This window comes from Gymnoscopelus braueri, assembly GCF_963280865.1.
Source record: "Gymnoscopelus braueri genome assembly, chromosome: 11".
Taxonomy (NCBI): Eukaryota; Metazoa; Chordata; class Actinopteri; order Myctophiformes; family Myctophidae; genus Gymnoscopelus; species Gymnoscopelus braueri.
In genome coordinates, this window is record NC_137613.1 from 2,027,427 (window position 1) to 2,050,471 (window position 23,045).

At 40.2% G+C, this 23,045-nt stretch overlaps 2 protein-coding genes across 37 annotated transcripts in view; both read right to left on the bottom strand.

Annotated features, from left to right (window-relative positions):
- Positions 1-438: 438 nt before the first annotated feature.
- On the bottom strand, positions 439-11,563 carry LOC308095033 (uncharacterized protein). Of its 5 annotated transcripts, XR_013934011.1 has the most exons (11): positions 11,355-11,563; positions 8,011-8,073; positions 5,580-5,689; positions 5,024-5,121; positions 4,739-4,798; positions 3,368-3,427; positions 3,203-3,260; positions 3,037-3,096; positions 2,663-2,734; positions 1,862-1,891; positions 444-559 (listed from the first exon to the last, which is right to left on the bottom strand). XR_013934011.1 is itself a non-coding variant. In XM_080441948.1 (9 exons), exons 1-8 carry the CDS (start codon positions 11,466-11,468, stop codon positions 3,051-3,053), a joined length of 609 nt encoding a protein of 202 aa, XP_080298074.1. In that variant the 5' UTR covers positions 11,469-11,563; the 3' UTR covers positions 452-559; positions 3,037-3,050. The 5 variants fall into 5 exon arrangements, 1 of the variants encoding a protein (XP_080298074.1); XR_013934009.1 differs by lacking the exon at positions 1,862-1,891 and having other exon boundaries at positions 439-559; XR_013934010.1 differs by lacking the exon at positions 1,862-1,891 and having other exon boundaries at positions 439-559; positions 3,181-3,260.
- A 5,299-nt stretch (positions 11,564-16,862) lies between these two features.
- Positions 16,863-23,045, bottom strand: part of LOC308095005 (protein NLRC3-like) — a 62,568-nt gene continuing 56,385 nt past the window's right edge. For all 32 annotated transcript variants that reach the window (XM_080441892.1, XM_080441889.1, XM_080441891.1 and 29 more), the window contains one exon: positions 16,863-19,666. In XM_080441892.1, coding sequence (XP_080298018.1) covers positions 19,092-19,666 — 575 coding nt within the window. In that variant the 3' untranslated portion in view covers positions 16,863-19,091. The remainder of the gene's footprint in view (positions 19,667-23,045) is intronic.

Genomic DNA, 23,045 nt, shown 5'->3' on the forward strand with positions numbered 1-23,045 from the left:
CTCCATTGATAAATAAGGGCCAGTGTGTTTGAAATGGTGAAGGAGAGTTCTCAAACTCCTGGTAGAGGGTGAACAGGTGTGACAGTGTGTTTGAAATGGTGAAGGAGAGTTCTTAAACTCCTGGTAGAGGGTGAACAGGTGTGACAGTGTGTTTGAAATGGTGAAGGAGAGTTCTTAAACTCCTGGTAGAGGGTGAACAGGTGTGACAGTGTGTTTGAAATGGTGAAGGAGAGTTCTTAAACTCCTGGTAGAGGGTGAACAGGTGTGACAGTGTGTTTGAAGTGGTGGGAGTTCTTAAACTCCTGGTAGAGGGTGAACAGGTGTGACAGTGTGTTTGAAGTGGTGGGAGTTCTTAAACTCCTGGTACAGGGTGAACAGGACGTGCAGAGACTGGACTGGGTTCTTGTAGACGGGGACGTCCAGCAGACCACTCACCACGTCCACGTAGTCCTTCAGCTTGCAGTCCAGGTTGGCCCCCGGCAGACCCACGGGCCCCAGCAGCTCCTCCAGCTGGGGGGGCCACTCCTGCATCAGGCTGTCGATGTCCGGCATGGAGCGGCTGGAAGCAACAGAAAACATTAAGTTTTACTAGACCATACCCGTCGGGGGGGATATGAGCACCCAAAGAGCATCATGGTCCCGCTTGTTTCACGGATGTGGCAACACCGGCGCTTGTTGCACGCACATGATTTGGCAAACCAGGGAGCCAGCGAACACCAAAACGCTAATAAACAGCTGACATTTGGGGAAAGCGGAAAACGGGCTCCGGTGTTCCGTGCACATGGTAATGGTCAATGGCTGTGTGCAAATGCAGAGCAATTGCTCCAGACACTGAGGAGAACTGGACAGAAGAGTTGTTGGGGACGCACGCCCCGACCGACCGACCGACTGTCTACTCTAGACTGTCTGTCCACAGACAGACAGACAGACAGACAGACAGACAGACAGACAGACAGACAGACAGACAGACAGACAGACAGACAGACAGACAGACAGACAGACAGACAGACAGACAGACAGACAGACAGACAGACAGACAGACAGACAGACAGACAGACAGACAGACAGACAGACAGACAGACAGACAGACAGACAGACAGACAGACAGACAGACAGACAGACAGACAGACAGACAGACAGACAGACAGACAGACAGACAGACAGACAGACAGACAGACAGACAGACAGACAGACAGACAGACAGACAGACAGACAGACAGACAGACAGACAGACAGACAGACAGACAGACAGACAGACAGACAGACAGACAGACAGACAGACAGACAGACAGACAGACAGACAGACAGACAGACAGACAGACAGACAGACAGACAGACAGACAGACAGACAGACAGACAGACAGACAGACAGACAGACAGACAGACAGACAGACAGACAGACAGACAGACAGACAGACAGACAGACAGACAGACAGACAGACAGACAGACAGACAGACAGACAGACACGACAGACAGACAGACGCACAGAACTTTGTAGAATTATAGGAGGATTCATCACTTCCTCATGCAGGTACAAGAAGCAAAATACAATTATGTTGAGGTTCCACAAAGTACTGTGACTACAACATACAATGACACATGTCAAAACACCCATAGTAATGCTATGGTAACATCTGTACCTGTAATGATACAATGCTATGGTAACATCTGTACCTGTAATGATACAATGCTATGGATAACATCTGTACCTGTAATGATACAATGCTATGGATAACATCCGTACCTGTAATGATACAATGCTATGGTAACATCTGTACCTGTAATGATACAATGCTATGGTAACATATGTACCTGTAATGATACAATGCTATGGGTACATCATTATATTGTATATCGTACCTGTAATGCACTGTGGCTGGAGTCTTGGATCTGTGGAGATATATATAAACGATACAGAGCTCTCTCTCTCTCTCTCTCTCTCTCTCTCTCTCTCTCTCTCTCTCTCTCTCTCTCTCTCTCTCTCTCTCTCTCTCTCTCTCTCTCTCTCTCTCTCTCTCTCTCTCTCTCTCTCTCTCTCTCTCTCTCTCTCTCTCTCTCTCTCTCTCTCTCTCTCTCCCCCCTGACAATATCGTAGAGACAGTTTGTTTATTTTTGGACCACAATTCTTATATGAGACGATTCTATGATGACCCAATGTTATTCTCCATAGAGAAATGACTTCAGGACCCAGGGGATGAACGAGTGACGTCAGGACTTCTGTACTCTATGTTAGGGGTCTTCAACAGGGGGTCCTCAGAGCTACTATAGGGGGTCCGCCAAATATTTGTGTGATAGGATTTAGTTTCTTTACATTAACCACAACCCTATAGAATTCCTTTTCTGAGAGGCGTTGCGAGGTGTTGAGAGCTTGTAGATCGGCTATTTTTGGCAAAGAGGCTATAGGTGTAGAGGTAAAAAAGAGCAGACTAAGTCTCTCTCTCAGCTAGGGGGTCCTTGGCCTGAAAACGTTGAAGACCCCTGCTCTATAGTTTGGGAGTAGCAACACAACCTGATGTTGCAGCATATTGTTGTCAACTACCACAGCATGTCTGAACACAACATCTGCATTGTAAGTCCTATTAATATGTCAAATAGTATTCACTGAGTTCTGTGTCCCCGTCTCTCTAAACGTTAGTGCAGTGAAACAGTAGGGTATCATACCAGTACTTGTACTTGCTCGCTGTGGGGCCTGGAGCTGGTGGTAACGGGCAGCACCACATCCTGACATCCCAGCTGAAACACACAGTAGGAAATGCACAAGGCAGTGAAGTTATTAGCATATGACACTATTGTAACCGCCCATGTAAGGAAATGATTGATTTCCTTTCAGCTGATCCCTAGATGTAATGCATTGCTCTGACCCAGGGATAAAATAAAGGGATGAAAGCTAAAGGCACCGTCCTAATTTACACTTTCATCAGAAACGTCATAAAGATAATGTGATAAAACACACATGACACAACACAGATGTTTAAACATATATATATACATACAGAATATGATGTTATGTGACTGCTGACTGTTTGATAACTCACCATTATGAACTTGCTCAGGTGGTGATTGCAGGTAGTTGCCATAGGTGCCAGTAAGCAGATCTACAAAGGGCCAATGGAAAACAAGTTGTGACTAAATGTATACAGAGTGCTCCATCTAAAAGCATGGTGTTCTACTACACATACTTATTATTGTGACATAACATTCCTTGCAAGTTGTGAGGGTGGAGTTTTGTAGTGAGCTGGAGTTGATCTTGGTATTATATCTGAAATGCAACACATTTTAATTTAGATAACATGTCTTCTGTTGCATGCATGATGCCAGCTCGCTCCTCACAAGAACAAACACACATGATAATATGGGTTCACTTACTGTTATTTGGATCAGGAGACAGCAAATTGTTTAAATAGCCAAAGCTGCCATTCAATGAATCTAAAAAGGTAAACCAGCCAGTGTGAGAATTGAAGATACTGCAAATTGTGTTTAAACAGTTATCCAGTTGATGTTTTAGCATTGATAGCAGGGTTTCCGCTAGGCATTTTTTGGGCCGGCCACCATGGCCGGCAGGATTAAATTTTACCGGCCAAAGAATAAATTTACCGGCCATATATTATAATTAACGTCACATGCGCGTTTGCACTGCATACATGCACCCAACTGATCATTACACCTTGTTACTTTAGAGCTGCGCTTCTTTCCACTTTATCACAGATGCAATCTGTTCCTGTTTTTATAGATAACTAAATTATATGATCTGATATATCATGCAGAGATGTCGCTTGCCAAAAATGAAATGAATAAAGTGGGCATGAGTGAACTGCTGCGCAACAAATACCACCCGCTCGCCCAAAAACACAGTCGCCCCGGGGAAAATCCGGCTGTATTCGACTGGTATTCCTAAACATATCAGTAAACTATGCCTAAACCTAACCTTATTCCTAATCTTAACCTCAGTAAAACTATACCTAATCCTAAACCTATTTCTACCCTTATCCTCAGTAAAACAAATACAAGAATACAAGAACCGCTGGTCCGCCTGAAAAATGGGGGGGAGGGTGTTTTGGGGCGAGCTGCGGCAGAGCCTTTCCATGCGAGACACCGTCGCCCAACTTTCACCACTTTATCCATTGCAGACAGACAGTCACTGTGCTTGCATAATATCCACGACCCACACGTGTTCGGGTCCCTTTATCGACAATTGGGTCCGGTTTGGTTCAGATTCTATCACCTCGGAAAATCCCGGTTCTGTTTATCAACACACGCGAGCGAACCACGCTGGCTGATGAGGAGGAGACACAGCTGTGTCTATCAGCTGTTTTGTGGCGTATCAAAAATAGCACACATACAAGCTCACAACGCGGCGCGTTGCAACGAGCTGTGAGTTTGTAGCTCTGATATTTTCAATGAGCGACACCATAGTACAACGAATAGGCGAATCTACTACTGCAGTGCGCAGCAGCAGCAGAGCAGGCTGTCGGGAATTAAACCACAGTCAGATCATGATAAAAACTTTAAATTATTATGATTTTAATGGTTGTTTGTAGTTGTAGCCAACTACTTTATCCAAATAATAATATTAATAATAGGCAGCTATATATATAGCTATAAAATAGCCTAATAACACAATTTTCCCAACCGGCCACGGTGGCCGGTGGTGTTTATAATTACCGGCCAATTAAAACTTTTACCGGTCAATGGCCGGCAAATACCGGCTAACGGAATCCCTGATTGATAGCAACATACCATTCATTTCCTGGTCTGGGGACCGCACAGCTCGAGGCTTGCTGGATGTTGGTGTCTCTCCTACAACATAATTTAGTTGGCATAATGTCATTCACAATGTATTTATTTTGGGCTAAAACTATATAAGCTAAGCCCGGTGTTGTAATCAAAATGGTCAGTTTTTTGTTGGTACAAAGTCAGACATATGTAATTAGTTTTTAACTGTGTCACAGTGATCACAGGGCTTTATATTGTCCAGTTCCAAGAGTGCCTATATAAAATAAATGCATTGCATTGTGTCAATACCTGGGAAACCCACTTCAGGTGGTTTGGCAAACCGTCTTCTTTTAACATCGTCACTCGATTGGTCATCAGAGTCTGAGTGCTCATACTGGGGATTTGGCCTAAAGAATACAATATACAGAATGTAGTCATACTATGTTAATTAACCACGTCTACAGTCTGAATACATAGGACCACAATGGAAACAAGACATCAGGCCTTTTTGTGTTATACTTTTAGCATTACTTGTGTAGTTGTACCGCTGTACTAGTTGCAAATTGTTAACAAAGTATTCAATAAATGATACCTTGAACAATAACTACACCAATGCTGCTCCAACACCCTAGCGTGAGCTGATCTGTGATTGGTCTAGCATGAGGCAAGCCGTTATCATGAGCCAATGTCAGCTGATCTGTGTGGTTAGCTGAATCCATGTGGTAGCATAAGCTGAGCTGTGATTGGTGTGATGGCATGGTGATAGAAATAAGGAGAGAGGTACAGACTAACCCTAGACAGCAGGCCCTGTCAGGGCCACGCTGAGGGGAGAGAGAAAAGACAAAGAAAAGAGTGATTACTATACCTGGATCTTCTTTTCTGCCGTAGTTCTCCTTCGTCCTCAGGTTCTATGTGGGAGGTTGGACACATTGTTGAGATGTACTTGGTCTCTCGTCGCTTAGCTTCATCAAAGGTCTCAAAAGAGCACAGGGAAAATGACCATTAACATGACAGTCCAGTGTTGAAGCAAAACATATAGAATACTTGGTTTAGTTTGTTACAAATGTAATTGTACTGTAAATTAACTCTCTCAGTGCCACGCCCCGAGATATCCCGAGTTCTTCCCGAGTACCCTCAGTGCCAGCAAGAGAAATCCCGAGTTTTTACTTTTGACTGTGGTCGCGCTATACTGTTTATTTTTCATGATCACTTTCGCTTCCTGACTCCTTCAGACTCATTGGGTTCCGGTTTCATGACGCAGATTCCGTTTCCGGTTCTAATTTTTTTCCCGCGATCATTTTTGGCCAGAATAGGGAAAGTCACGGTTTTTCACACGGTATAAAAAACAAACGGAGAGGTCCACGTCTACTCTCTTTGGTCTGGGTGACGATCAGTCATCGTAGTCGTGTATCACATCGTAATTTAGCCCGATCAACGATTGTCAGTCAAAAATGTCAACATCCGGTTATGACCGGATGTGACGTGAGCCTGTTTGGGAGGGGGCGAGTGAGCCAGCGAGGTCATCAATGTGTCGATTTATTGCTCTCTACTGGTAGAACTGTATTATGGGTTTAAAACCCCAATCAGATCATTTATTTGAATGAAAAATTTAAAAATTAAAAAAAACGCAAATTGCTGGCACTGGGGGAGTACTTTATGAAAATACTCTTGGCACTGAAAGAGTTAACCGTGACATCCCTATTCTGGTCATGTAGGTGAACATGCTTGAAAATAAGCAAACGTTCTGCAAAAATAGCTGATCTACAAGCTCCTAATGTGTCACATTGTGAGCTTCCTAGATGTATACATACTGTATGTGTTGCACAGATTACTCACCACAGGTAATAATGGGGGGGGGGGGATATCGGTCATTGCACCTACTCCTACGGGCTGGGAGGGGGGGGGGGGGGGGGGGGGGCACCTGTCAGCGGGGAGTGTTGGGTGGGAGGAGTAGGACGAAGGCTCTACGTCCTCCTGGTGGGGGCTCCTCACTGGTAGGTGAGTCAGTAGGATACGACAGCAGTGACAACACAGACATGTGTGAGGAGAGGAATTAATTGGCTTAACGACTAAATTGGGGAGAAAAAGGGGTAAGAAATAATTGGCTACTCTAAATCTATAGAAAAACAAACTGTAAAATAAGTGTAGATAACTAAATTATATGATCTGATATATCATGCAGAGATGTCGCTTGCCAAAAATGAAATGAATAAAGTGGGCATGAGTGAACTGCTGCGCAACAAATACCACCCGCTCGCCCAAAAACACAGTCGCCCCGGGGAAAATCCGGCTGTATTCGACTGGTATTCCTAAACATATCAGTAAACTATGCCTAAACCTAACCTTATTCCTAATCTTAACCTCAGTAAAACTATACCTAATCCTAAACCTATTTCTATTTCTAAATCTATAGAAAAACAAACTGTAAAATAAGTGTACCGGTAGTCAGAGATGCTGGTAAACTCAAACATGACAAACGTGAAAGAACCTCTTTTACTATACCAACGTGATAGTACTCTTTTACTATACCAACGTGATAGTACTCTTTTACTATACCAACGTGATAGTACTCTTTTACTATACCAACGTGATAGTACTCTTTTACTATACCAACGTGATAGTACTCTTTTACTATACCAACGTGATAGTACTCTTTTACTATACCAACATGATAGTACTCTTTTACTATACCAACGTGATAGTACTCTTTTACTATACCAACGTGATAGTACTCTCCCCCTTCAGTATTAGTGGTAGGCACATGTTTTTGCGTTCCAAGCAATGTTCTTCCATCTTTGGGAAGGGAGGGGTGAAATATCTTCAAGATGGACAGCAAAGAGGATAGTGCAACCAGAGAGACTGAATAGGATGTTGCCCAATATGTTAAACTTATCATGAGTAAATCTTCATTATGTTCATCACTGTCATTTTCAGATTCAATCTTGTCAGCCCCATCTATACTTTCAAAATGAAAATGTGGTGAAGCCTTTGAGGTTTTGGAGTTGATATTTTCACTCTGATCACTGATAATTAGTGGTCGGTTTATTGGCAAGTCTGATGTAGTTGGTAAAGCATCTAGCAGGCACTCAGAAGAGGTTGTGACAGGAGTTGTGCTCTCTAAACAGTGAAGGATTGTATTTGCATTAGCAGCAGCAGTTACATTATATTCAATGAGGATATCCTGCTCTGTCTCTCTCACTAATGTGTTGACTTTACGTCTTTTAGCCCAATAAGATGACATTATCTTAAGAGTGATGAGGTGCTGTAGTCACTGTACATAAATTGTGCCTAATTACTTGGCTGTAATGGACTGAGTCTTCCTTCTCCAATTCTGCTCGTCTGGAAAGTGGTACGTGATCCTGAAGATGGGAAAAGAAAAGAAAAGGTCCAAATTAATGTGCTGCAATATCACTGCAAATAATTGTTGCAATAAAACAAAATTCAGTACATACATCTTCTGTAGTGTTAAAAAAATAGATGAAGTGTCAGGGATTGTCATGAATTTAAAGGTAGTAAAACATCCTTGAAACCTGCACAGTCTAATGCAATGGTTCCCAAAACAGTGTGAAAGAATCCAGGTGTGCTTGTGTATCATGTATTTGACAAGGCAGCACACATTATGCAATATATAAAACTATTTATGAATTATTATTATCTATATCAGCACTCATTTCCCACTAGAGACACATTCTATATCCTAAAAAACAAAAACAAAAAAAGACTAGCTGTATTTTAAAGTCAATACCGCCCCCATCTGGCAGAGTCATGTTATACATTTGTCAAATATAGTATTTGTCAAAATACTTCCAAAATGTTAATGCAGTCCATGATCATAACACCAGAGGCAGCTCCACAAATCATGTTCAACCCAGATTTGGCTCAACTAAGGGAATGAACTCGTTCTCATGCTATTCATCAAAAATGTGGAATGCCCTACCAAAAGGAGTAAAGGAGTGTAAAACCCTACTCACTTTCAAAACTGCCCTAAAGATACACCTTCAGGAGGCTGCAATTCAAAAATGGCCCCTGTCTAAGTCTTAACCTACCCCCCCTACCCCCCCCCCCCCCCCCCTCCTTCATTTTCCTCTTTTGTATATATATATATATTTTATTCCTTTCTTCAGTAACCTGAAAGCTGATTGTATGACATTCTGTATAGTAGTGTGTATATCTGTCTGCCACTTATATGACATCATGATTTGTGTGCATGGGGATCTCATCTTAAACAAGCTCAGTGCTTAATGAGAGTTCCAGTTTAGTAGACCTTGTATTGTGAATTTGTACTTCCATGTACTGTTATTGCAAACGCGGAAGAAGCCGCGCCTCCGACCAAGTGGAGCTTACTATGTAACTCTGCTTGGGTTGTGAGTGTGTGTCTCCGTGTGTGTCTCTGTGTTCATGCACTGCCTAGTAGAGGGCCAGAGGGCGCCAGAGTGCAGGAATTTAGACACAGCCTGCAACACACACACACACACACACACACACACACACACACACACACACACACACACACACACACACACACACACACACACACACACACACACACACACACACACACAAGTCCGTAAATACACAATATTTTCGAGCTGCGTTCGCTTCCAGCGTTCGCGCGTCTTACGTGTGTACTGTCATGTACTATTCTCATGTCTTTCTAAATAAACTACATCAATCAATCAATCACATGTGTGCCTTGACACAAAATCTTGTTAACCCACATGGTTTAATGTAAGCCAATACATTAGCCCTACAACACAAACGTATTCATTTTTACTATCAGAAGGCCTATTGCAATACATCAGCTGGTACTGTAATACTTGGTTTGTGGTCATTTAGAAAACAGTGTCAACATCAGACCGGGAAACTAATCTGTGTCATTTTAGATTTATTTGGCTATTGAAAAATAGCAGATATACAAGCTCATAGCGCATCTGCAATTTATTTTTTTAATCGTGAAAATGTAAGCACATCTTTCAATATATATTTCTAAAAGCAAAAATGTTTAACTCAAATCCTTGCTTCTGGGGGGGGGGGGGGGGGGCTTGAAACAAAATATATACATCAGCCGTTCTAAAACTTTTTCATGTCAAGGACCCCCAAAATGATTTGTGTGGCCACGGTCCCCCATCTAAAAAAAAATGTTCTAGGGACCCCCAGAAGCAAAGTTGTTCGCTTTAAAAAATATATATATTCAAAGATTTGCCCAACTGTTCATGATTTTTCAAAAAATAGCAGATCTACAAGCTCATTTAATAACAAGGTGAAATGAGCTGAAATAACATTGCATAATTGTAATTTGGATTGCAATTTGGATCAACATCAAGGTGAGTTTATTATTAATCTTAACTACATAAAATACCAGCGTAAACGAACGTCTAACTTTAATAAAATAAACGGGACCAATGCAGCCCAGTGGAATAGCCCTGAAACATGACCGTCATATCATGACAGTCATGGATGAACTTCAACCTGGTGTTTGCACTTTCTCCATTTATCTCTTGTATATCTACATAAACGTTCAGATTTAAAATATAAAGTGTTTACCTCATGGCCACGGATATTACAATTATATACGGGCCCTCAGAAGTACCCATATCTTCCGTATTGTTCAATAAAAAGCATTTTAATCCGATAGGTGTCAATTTTTCTCCGTATGTTCTTCATATGCTTTCAACTAGGCGTGTATTGCACTCCGATACATTATAACTCTATGTGAAAATGGCCACCAATCGGATTAAAATGCTTTTTAATGAACAATACGGAACATGCGGGTACTTCTGAGGACCCGTACATAATTATAACATCTGTGGCCATGAGGTCAGCACTTTATATTTGAAATCTTAACGTTTATTATAGATCTATAATAATATTAAATAATGTATTGGTTCTAGGTCTGGGGAACAGACCCAGAACCCTTGTACACTCTCAGAGTTAAATTAATAAAAGGAGACACTGACAAATCTTCATAAATATTTAGCTTGAATAGCAGTGGTGGAAAAAGTACTCAAATGCTTTACTTAAGTAAAAATACCAATAGGCCTACTGCAATATAGAAATACTTTGTTACAAGTAAAAGTCCAGAATTCAAAATTTACTTGAGTAAAAGTAAAAAAGTATTGGCATCAAAATGTACTTAAAGTACCAAAGTAAAAGTACTAAAATATTTGAAAATAGCAGATCTACAAGCTCACAACGCGTTGCGATGCGACGCGTTGTGAGCTTGTAGATCTGCTATTTTCAAATAGCCTAGGTATAAAAAAGTGCTGAAGTGGTTAATGTATGTTTTATGATAACATAATTTATATCTGAAAAGTAACTAGTAACTTAAGTTTTCAAATAGTTGTAGTGGAGTAAAAGTACAATATTTGCCTCTGAGATGTAATGGAGTAGAAGTAAAAGTATTGGAAATTGGAAATACTCAAGTCAAGTACAAATACCTCAACATTGTACTTAATTACACTTTGTTACAAGTTGATACATTACATTTCAACTTGTAACATCCGTGGCTCAGGGGTAAGCACTTCATATGTTAAATCTGAACGTTTATGTACATGTGAGAGTTGTAATTGTACGAAAACCAGGAACTTTAGGTTCCATGACGCTTGTGACAGAGAGCGTCATGGTAACCATGGATACGTACTTGCCGGCTGCCGGTGGCTCCTCCTCCAACAGCGTCATCGCTCGTGACGTCGTTGAAGCATCCAACGCCGCCACTATGGAAGCGTTTGGTTACATTCTGCGTTATTCCTCTCATGAGCGTGTTTTATCCTCTATGGTTTTATCATGTTCCTTTATTATCATGTTCCTTTACACACAGTCACCAACATGAGCGTGTTTTATCCTCTATGGTTTTATCATGTTCCTTTACACAGAGTCACCAACATGAGCGTGTTTTATCCTCTATGGTTTTATCATGTTCCTTTACACACAGTCACCAACATGAGCGTGTTTTATCCTCTATGGTTTTATCATGTTCCTTTACACACAGTCACCAACATGGAGGAGGAAACAGTGTTTTATCCTCTATGGTTTCATCATGTTCCTTTATTATCATGTTCCTTTACACACAGTCACCAACATGGAGGAGGAAACAGTGTTTTATCCTCTATGGTTTCATCATGTTCCTTTATTATCATGTTCCTTTACACACAGTCACCAACATGGAGGAGGAAACAGGAGACGTAGTTTACTATAACTTCACAGTGAGCACTAGTATCCATACTGTACATAGATATATATCTATACATACATTCATTCACTGCAGTCAGCCATAACAACAACAAACTTCACCCGGAACCGGAAGTCACTATATCCCTTAACCCCCGCTCTTAAAGGGACAAGCCCATAGATATATATAAAGGCTAGATGGCTCAAGGGGACGGCGCAAGCGTAGCTCAACCGCGGCCATCTTGAAACAGTCATTCATAACATTATGTCTATGGTGCATATACTTTGAAATAACCATAGCGTGCTCAATTTTCATCCGATTTTCAAACGGTTTGGTGTGTTGTAAACACCAAAGATGTAGTTATGATACTGCATACTTATAATTATAATCATGTTTTTTTTTTTTTATATAATTATAAGTATGCAGTATCATAACTACATCTTTGGTGTTTACAAAACACCAAACCGTTTGAAAATCGGATGAAAATTGAGCAGGCTATGGTTATTTTAAAGTATATGCACCATAGACATAAGGTTATGAATGACTGTTTCAAGATGGCCGCCATGTGGCAACGTCGTACTCCATTGGACAGCAGCGCGGGTGAGTCATCTAGCCTTTATATATATCTATGGACAAGCCCTCTTTGGTGAATGTCTCTAGATGACTTTCGATGTTGGGTCACCACAGTACTTAAGTACATGTACTTAGTTACTTTACACCACTGCTTGTTAGTTGACACAAATATATATATATATATATATACATATATATATATATATATATATATATATATATATATATATATATATATTACAACTAACGAACATATCAAGCATAAGCCCAAAACAATGCAGTGTTTTTTTTCTTCACAGAATTCAGTTCAGATAAAAGTAATATTTCTAAACTGACTGTAAAAGCGGGCAGAGAGAAAAGCCACAGCAGCCAGGAGAGATCAATGCTAAATGACACGGGGTGGATGGGACATACCACTAGGTTAAAATAGGATATTATGGGACATTTGGACTGCTCCACTCCTTGTAGTCTCTGTCCAAAGGTGACTTTTAGATGTTTTTGTCATTACGCACAAACTTAAGAAGATTTAGACATAATAATATATATACATTTTTAAATCACAACCCATTGTCCTCAACATAATGGTGCTTTATTTAAAATGTGAGACCCCCCTCCCATAAAATGCTCTCATCCAGAGTCTTCCAGTGATATTGTATAAAATTGTGTTTCAGAATAAGTTCTTAGTCTGCTCTTTTTTCCCTCTACACCTATAGCCTCTTTGCCAAAAAAATAGCCGATCTACAAGCCCTCAACGCCTCGCAGCGTGAGGCGTTGAGAGCTTGTAGATCTGCTATTTTCGGCTAATGTTCCCCTCAGAAAAGGAATTCTAGGGTTCAAGTGGTTAATGTAAAATAAACTAAATCCTATCACACAAAGATTTGGTGGACCCCCTATAGTAGCTCTGAGGACCCCCTAGGGGTCCCGGACCCCCTGTTGAAGACCCCTGATGTAGACAGTGTCCTAACATACATTTAACAATGAAACAAAATGCATATAAAGATATGCAGTTCAAATGTTTTTGTATAATTGTTGTGCTATTGCTCGTTTAGATGTTTGAATGTTCATGAAAGACAATGGACTGGACCTGATGGGGAAAGCTTCAGAGTAAAGAGCTGGGTGGGATTTGAACCCTCGAACCTCTGGATCATGTAGACAGAGCTTCAACACACTGTGCTGCCTGCTGCCTTGCTTCATCACAGTCTTCATTCTGCTTTGATTAACAACAAACAATGATACAATAGAAAGAAGAAAAAAAGCTTACAACAGCATATTAGTCTATGGTTTGTTGTGTTGCTTGTCTAGATGTTTGAAGGTTCAGAAACCACAATGTCTCTGGCTTTTATGTCATTATCCATTTGTCTTTTGATGAAGCTTAACATAAAATGTAACACAGTGGCTCAATGGATCAAGAGTCTGCCTACAAAATGGGAAGTTGAAAGTTTGATTCCCAGCTCTGACACAGAGTGAACGTGTCCCCAACATCTTGCCAACTGTTGAATACTTATTTTGTGTGTCCGTGGGGGTCCGTGGCCAAATGCATATCAATGTGGGGGTCCTTGACAACAAAATGTTTGAGAACCACTGAGCAGAAGGTCACAGGTTCAAGTCCCGACTCCAACAGTGTGTCTGAGTGTTCTTAAGTAAGACACTAAACTCCAACCTGCTCCTCTGTGGGCAGACATCAGCTGGGCAAAGCTGAAAGCTCCATTTCTCCCACAAGATCAAACAGGTCTAATTAGAAGATGAATAAAGCTGCTATCGGGCAGAATGCCTCGTTTCTTAAAGCACAAGTTAGTGAAAATAGCAGATCTACAAGCCCACAAGCTTGTGGATTGGCTTTTCTCGCTATTTTATTAAATGTGTTTTTAATAATAAAAAAAGGAATGGGTTTGGACACAATATTTTGTATATATTAGTGAATGAAATGTATAATTTATTAAATAAAATAGGTTACATCAAATACATCTTAAAAAATTTGAGTGAGAAACACTTTATTAGCAAAAAAGTATTTTATTGATATCCTGATAGGACAGTGATAAAAAGCCACAAGGAACCTTAGTTTTGGAGATTCCTCTAGATAATAATAAGAATAACGTTTAACAGAGTATTTCACTACACAATACAATACAATACACTGCAGTATTGATACTTTTACTTGAGTAAAAACTGTGAGTACTTCTTCCATCACTGTATTAAAGCACATAACTGCTGTGTATTTTAATAATAAGTTCAAACGTGCAGATCCCCATAATGTCCAGCAGATGGCAGTGCAAAACCATATATTTTATATAGATGAATGATTGAATGATTCTTTCACAGTCGATACAAAACAAAGACATGACAAAATCACAACCACTTTATCCATGTATTTGTTGGCTATCAAAAATAGCAGATTTACAAGCTCGCAGAAAATATTTGAAGAACGGAAATGTGGACCCCCAGAAGCAGATATTTGAGTTAAAAATGTTCGCTTTAAAAATATATATATATTCAAAGATATGCACACATTTTAGATTTTTCAAAAATAGCAGATCTACAAGCTCATAGCGCGGCACTCGGTGCCGCGCTATGAGCTTGTATATCTGCTATTTTTTGAATAGCCAAAGCTAAGTGGTTAAAATGATTGTGACACTATGTTAACTAATTTCGCTGGGGACCCCCCAACATGTTGTGTTTCCTGACAGAGCTATAAGTGTATTCTGAACCCATTAAGACCGGGAACGCATCCGTGTCATTTTAACATTTATTTGGGCTGTTAAAAAACAGCATAATCTACAAGCTCATAGCGCGGCACCGGGTGCCGCACTATGAGCTTGTAGATCTGCTGTTTTCCAAATCCTTACAGTTTGTTGCTCGGTGGTGATCCAACTTTTCCATGTCAAGGACCCCCAAAATCATATGGATTTGGCCTTGGACCCTGCAAATAAAAGGTGTGAGAACCACTAGTACTAGTGGACTCATAATGTGTCATATAGTGTCGTAGTAAATCAGTGTCATACATATTCTGAAGAAAACCTGGAGACTGATGTTCAGTAATTGGTTCTTATGATCAATATAAGAACAATAATGTTATGAAAAACAGAAAATGTAAAAAAGGCCAAGTCTTTACCACGGACACATTGATGAGCCCTGCTGCATGGCCATGGGCAGAAAGATGAAGAAACTGGACGTATGATTCTCATTGTAAAAACATATAAATATGATACAGTATGTAATGATAGTATATAATATGATACAGTATGTAATGATAGGATATAATATGATACAGTATGTAATGATAGGATATAATATGATACAGTATGTAATGATAGGATATAATATCATAAATGTCTCATTCTTGGTCTAGTGTGATGAATGCACTGAAGTGGAATGAGAGCTGGATGAACACGTTTATGAATAAACATTTTATCTTTGAATGAGTGTGAGCAGAAAAATGATGGAGATGGCGTTGTTTGGAACTTCAGATCACCAACATATTGGAAGGGGTATAAAGCAGAATCTTGCCTTTATATCTTTATTAGCAAGAAGAAGGATACTATTGGAGTGGAAATCACCACTGGCCCCTAAAGCATCTGTATGGCTTAAATACCTCACAATGTACCTACATTTGGAGAAAATTAAATTTAATCTGAGAGGATCACCGGGAAAATTCGATCAGGTGTGGGGCCCTATGATTAAATATATAACTAAATGAAAGACGTTACAGGACAGATAAAGCAAACACCACCATCGACACGTTGACAAGCTCTAGGTTAATACATGCTAAAGGAAGAAAATAACGGATTCCTACTTTCCTTTTTTGTATACACTCCATGTACAATGGGGAGGGTTAGCGAGGGAAATCATAATACTTGATTATTATGTATTTTTTATTTTGTATTTTGAGTTATGTAAGTGTATGTTACATGTCTGAATGTTGCATGTTGTATATGGGATTGGAGTGGGGGGTAGTAAGGGCACAAAAAAAAAGTAGTACTTTTGACATCCTATAGCAACTGTATTCCCATGTACTTGTCAAAAGCAATAAATACACATTTAAGAGTGTGAGCAGAAAAATTAAACAACATATCACATGTGTTCTGATTATTGTGCACAGTGTATCGTGTTAATGAGGACTCTAAACAGCACAGAGTAAGGATTTCTAATTAATTTAGAGATCTGTTATTTATGAGTGCTTCTGTAGGTCTATCCATCAGTGTGACAGTTTACAGTTGGTAGTAAGCTTTGTATCTATAGTGAGCTGTATTGATTGATTGAATATTTTATCAGGCAGAAATGTAAAACAGCACAAGTACAGTTAATAACACTTTGTCTAAAAGGTCCGTCCAAAAAAGTCCTTGCGGTCTTGTTTCCATTGAGGTCGTGACATGACAACACTATGAATATTAATACACAGGAACAACGACATGTCAAGAATACATTTATTAAACTATTATTACTTCTACACATGATCATACAATAACATGTGAAGAATGAGAATAATATCACATTCATATTCAATGAAAACACAATAATGGAATGAGTGAGGAAACAATGATGTAATAATGAATCAATGAATAAACAATGATTGATTTGAGTTCATAAACACATTTAGTAGATGTTTGAATCCAGAGTGATTGACAAAGTCCAAGATGAGAGTCAAACTATGAGTCAAATCTGCTGTCAAAATGAACACTGCTCACATCACTCGGGTGGCTCAGTGGTAAAGTCCCTGCCCACCACCACGGAGGTTGTGGGTTACAATCCACCGTGGTGCATCCGGCTTTGTCCAACGTCTATGTGAACACAACTGACCCGTGTTCAGGGGAGGGAAGCCGGGCGGGAGGAGGAGGATATATGTCACTGTATGTACTCCTATGGGCTGGGGGGGGGGGGGGGGGGGGGGGGGGGCACTGGTCAGCGGGGAGTGTTGGGCGGGAGGAGTGGGACGTCCTGCCGGTGGAGGCTCCTCACTGGCAGGTGAGCCAATAGGAGACAACACAGAGATGTGTGTGGGGAGGAATTCATTGGCATAACCACTAAACTGGGGAGAAACTTTGAATCATGATTGGCTACTAAGTTAAAAACATGTAATAAAAATAATGAACACTGAACACTGCTCACAATGTGTCGCTTTGTGACGTAGATCTTAGCTATTAGAGGGGGGGGGGGGAATGGACCAATTACAGAACCCTGAGGGACTCCAGTCAATACAGTAGCCTATATGGGGTTAACTGGTTAAGTATAAAGGTTTATATACAATAAACAATATTGATACTGTGAGAATTACACGATCAAATATACAGTTTTCCTCAGTCTATTCTTGTGTAAAAATATCAAAAATCAAATTTACATAAAATATGAGTTTGTATCATAAGAGACACAATATGACACTGATATTTACATCATCATCATCATCATCATCATCATCATCATCATCAGTGTTGATGGACAGTATTTATGATACATATTTATAAATGTATGGAGTGGAGGTTTGTTCACTTCTATCTAATCTAATCTAAGATCTAAAGCTCCCTGTGGTGATGACTCATTTATACCATAGAGTTTGACATTAATATGGATTTGACCAGGGACCCCCATTTGAACATATTTGTGCCAGGGACCCCCATTATAACATATGTGTGTCAGGGACCCCCATTTGAACACATTTGTGCCAGGGACCCCCATTTGAACACATTTGTGCCAGATAATTTGTGCCACGGACCCCCATTTGAACATATGTGTGTCAGGGACCCCCATTTGAACACATTTGTGCCAGGGACCCCCATTTGAACACATTTGTGCCAGATAATTTGTGCCACGGACCCCCATTTGAACATATGTGTGTCAGGGACCCCCATTTGAACATATTTGTGGCACGGACCCCCATTTGAACATAATTTGTGCCACGGACCCCCATTTGAACACATTTGTGCCAGGGACCCCATAGAAGATTTCGGTTATAATGTTCTAAAATATATTATATTAAAAAGAAATCTTACTTTTTTTAAAAGTAGCAGATCTACAAGCTCACAACCCGTCACGATGTGACACGTTGTGAGCTTGTAGATCTGCTACTTTCAAATAGCCAATATATACAGAGGTTAACGTGTTTAAACTGATTTAGAGACTTTGGTTCTCAAAGTGAGGTCCAGGGGCCCCCGGGGGTCCTTGAGGGGGTTCCAGGGGGTCCTAAGCTAAATGATTAAATATACAGCATCACAATCAGTTTAACCACGTCAACCATCATTGACTTCGCTGTTGGAAAATAGACGATCTACAAGCTCACAATGTGTCGTAATGTGACGCGTTGTGAGCTTGTAGATCTGCTAATTCAGGATATTATCATTTGTAACATTTTTAACAACACCATTTTTTTCGTCAGGGGTCAAAGGTCAAATACATTGGGGGTCGTTGACATGACAACGTTAGAGAAACACTGAATCTACAGGAGCTTTAATGTGTGACTGTCACTGTGCTGCTTATTACATCATCATGATGATGTCACCGTGATGTCATGATGAGTCACTCATGCCCAAATATGGAGTCCATGACGTCAGACTCAGCTAGTCTCAAAGTATCCTGGCAACAGTGGTAACCATGACAACCTGCACTCACTCAAACATGTTGAGTAACCATGGTGACCTGATGTCATCCTCACATACAGACTCTATCTCTGCTCACACAGACAGGGGGGACCAGTCTAAGCTGACAGGGGGACCAGTCTAAGCTGAACCCAGCATAGAGAGGTTCAGAGAATGTGTTCTGGAAGGTGTACAGGTGTGCCAGTGAGTCAGAGGACACTTTATAGAAGGACAGAGTCCCAGCAGGCCAGTCCAGATACACGGCTACTCTGTTAGAGTCAGAGGGACTGACAGGGAGGACAGTCTCCTTACTATTGTGTCTGACAGTGTAACTGTTACCATGGAGACCACCACCACCACAGTGCAGACTCCAGGACTTGTCATTGTATCCAAGCCTACAGTCACCACCACCTCCTTTCCTGCTGATCCCTCTGTAAGTCACTGCTATAGAAACCCCTCCACTCCACTCTACCTCCCAGTAACAGCGTCCAGTCAGACCCTCTGTACACAGAACCTGATTATATACATCAAACCTGTCAGGATGTTCAGGATATGATTGATACTGTCCCTCTGTCACCTTTCTGTTGTTCTCAGACAGAGAGAGGAGTCTGTGTGCTGTGTTTGTGTCCAGTGTGAGAGGATGGAAATCTGATGAGAAAAACAACACAGTAAACATTACATACATCATTCACTGACTGACACACACACACACACACACACACACACACACACACACACACACACACACACACACACACACACACACACACACACACACACACACACACACACACACACACACACACACACACACACACACACACACACACACCTCAGAAGATCGTCTCTGTCGGGTGGAAACCTTGTATGTCCAAAACATTTATTTTATTAATATCATTTTAAAACCATTTTAAAATAGCCAATGGTCAAAAGATCTACAAGCTCACAACGTGTCAGAGATACAAGGTTTCTGCCCGACGACAACACAGTAAAATGTGAGTCAGAATGTCTTAAAGCCTCCAGGTGAGAAGTGACTTTCTGTGAGAAAATGTTTACATTAACTTTATGTGAAATGAGATCAATGTGGAAAAGTACTCGCATGTTTTACTTGAGTAAAAGTATCAATACTGCAATGTATAAATACTCTGTTACAAGTAAAAGTCCGGAATTCAAAATGTACTTGTGTAAAAGTGCAAAAGTATTGGTATTAAAATGTACTTAAAGTACCAGAAGTAGAAAGTACTCATTATGCAGAATGTCCCATTTCACAAGTTTTCAAATGTATAAATTGTATAAAAATCTTTTGAAAATAGCAGATCTACAAGCTCACAATGTGTCGCATCGCAACGCATTGTGAGCTTATAGATCTTCTATTTTAAAATGGCCAAAATGAATATAGGGCTGAAGTGGTTAACGTATGTTTTGTAAGAATAATCTAAATGCTCCAAGTAACTAGTAACTAAAGTTTTCAAATAATTGTAGTGGAGTAAAAGTACAATATTTGCCTCTGAAATGTAGGGGAGTAGAAGTAAAAGTACAGAAAATTGGAAATACTCCAGTAAAGTAAAAATACCTCAAAATGTTACTTAAAAATACCTCAAAATGTTACTTAAGTAAAGCACTTGAGTAAATGTACTTAGTTACTTTACACCTCTGAAAATACACACATCCTGTTACATCAAAGGTTCCTAAAATGTTAAGGCTGCGACCCCATTTGAACTGGGGACCCCCCAAAATAATCATTATTTCAACTGGGGACCCCTCAAAATAATCATATTCTAACTGGGGACCCCTCAAAATAATCATTTGAACTGGGGACCCCCAGAATAATCATATTCTAACTGGGGACCCCTCAAAATAATCATTTGAACTGGGGACCCCCAGAATAATCATTCTTGAACTGGGGACCCCCCAAAATAATCATTTCAACTGGGGAGGGGACCCCCGAAAATAATCATTATTTCAACTGGGGACCCCTCAAAATAATCATATTCTAACTGGGGACCCCCCAAAATAATCATTTGAACTGGGGACCCCCCAAAATAATCATATTCTAACTGGGGACCCCCAGAATAATCATTTGAACTGGGGACCCCCAGAATAATCATACTTGAACTGGGGACCCCCCAAAATAATCATTTGAACTGGGGACCAGTGGTGGAAAAAGTACTCAAATTCTTTACTTAAGTAAAAGTACCAATACTGCAATATAAAAATACACTGTTACAAGTAAAAGTCCAGAATTAAAAATGTACTTGAGTAAAAGTACAAAAGTATTGCCATCAAAATGTACTTAAAGTACCAAAAGTAAAAGTACTAAATATTTGAAAATAGCAGATCTACAAGCCCACAACGCGTCGCGATGCAACGCGTTGTGAGCTTGTAGATCGGCTATTTTCAAACAGCCTATGTCTAAAATAGGGCTAAAGTGGTTAATGTATGTTTTATAATGTAATAATGCATATCTGCAAAGTAACTAGTAACTAAAGTGTTCAAGTAAATGTAGTGGAGTAAAAGTACAATATTTGCCTCTGAGATGTAGTGGAGTAGAAGTAAAAGTATTGGAAATTGGAAATACTCAAGTAAAGTACAAATACCTCAAAATTGTACTTAAGTACAGTACTTAAGTAAATGTACTTAGTTACTTTCCACCACTGCTGGGGACCCCCCAAAATAATCATTATTTCAACTGGGGACCCCCCAAAATAATCATATTTGAACTGGGGACCCCCCACCCTGACAAGCACTTGTCAGGGTGGGGGAAGTTGTAGGAGTTGAGGAGTCATTTAGTTTGACTCGGTTCCACATATAAATATTGTGAAAATAGCCGATCTACAAGCTCACAACGCCTCAGCGTTGTGAGCTTGTAGATCGGCTATTTATAGCCAGGTCATTTATAGTCGATTGGCTATTTATAGCCGATCTACCACTTATAGATCGGCTAGCTTGTAGATCTATTTTGTAGATCGGCTATTTTCACAATGTTTGCCTCTTTCTTACGTAATATTTGACAATTTGGCCATTTGGTGTTAAAAAGGTCTTAAAAGTCCTTAAATTGTAACATTATAAATGTGCAGATACCCTGTATACACTTATACTGTATGTTGGTTTGTTTACTGTTGAGTGAGAAAACAATGTTACACACCCATTAACTGCCAGAGGTATTTTCATATTTTTTTAGCCAGTGCCAGAGTTTTTCATTGAAAAAAATAAAGTACTCAGGAGCCGAGATACAGAATTTTTAAGTTTTAAGTTAACAAGGAAGTGGATAGGAGTCTAGATCTTTGAACAATCATATCTCCTTGGTCTTTGGGTCAAATTGGATTTTTTTTCACTTCACGTAGATCTATGCGATTGGCACGTGGCGGCTTTAAATAGGTTCGCGTAGATCTACGTGATTGGTAGTGAATCAGTTAAGATAATCATCTGGGGACCCCCCACAATAATTCGGGGACCCCCCTGGGGGTCCCGACCGCGAGTTTGGAAACCACTGTGTTACATAGAAAACATTCAGCATCTATAAGTTAGCAACACCTCACACCATGGTGTGAAGCGTTGCTAACTTGTAGATCGGCTATTTTAGTTATTTTTGAAATAAGGAGGAATTACAAGCTGATTTACAAGCTCACAACGTTTCACGATGCGAGGCCTTGTGAGCTTGTAGATCTGCTATTTATTATGTTTATTAATTTTTTTATGTTTTTATGCACTACAGTTTTTACATCTACAAGCCGATCTACAAGCTCACAACATGTCACAATGCAACATGTGAGCTTAGATCCGCTGTTTTTGAAATAGCCAATCTACAAGCTCACAGGCCGTCATGATGCAGGGCATTGTGAGCTTGTAGATTTTCTTATCTTACCACAACCCAATCTGCAAGCTCACAGGCTATTTTTACCTAATTTTCAAATATAGCCGATCTAAAAGCTCACAACGCATCATGATGTGATGCATGGTGAGCTTGTAGATCGGCTATTTTCATCTATTTCAATTATTGATAATCTAGAATCCAATCTGCAAGCTC

Bases quoted from the DNA above. Each gene is read 5' to 3' on its own strand.
- LOC308095033 (XM_080441948.1), bottom strand. From the start codon at position 11,468: ATGAGAGGAATAACGCAGAATGTAACCAAACGCTTCCATAGTGGCGGC. The intron at 5,690-8,010 runs GTAATTAGGCAC...TGCTCTTTTGAG, and splicing joins ACTCAGTCCATTACAGCCAA to ACCTTTGATGAAGCTAAGCG. The intron at 3,428-4,738 runs GTATGTTGCTAT...TTACCTTTTTAG, and splicing joins CCCAGACCAGGAAATGAATG to ATTCATTGAATGGCAGCTTT.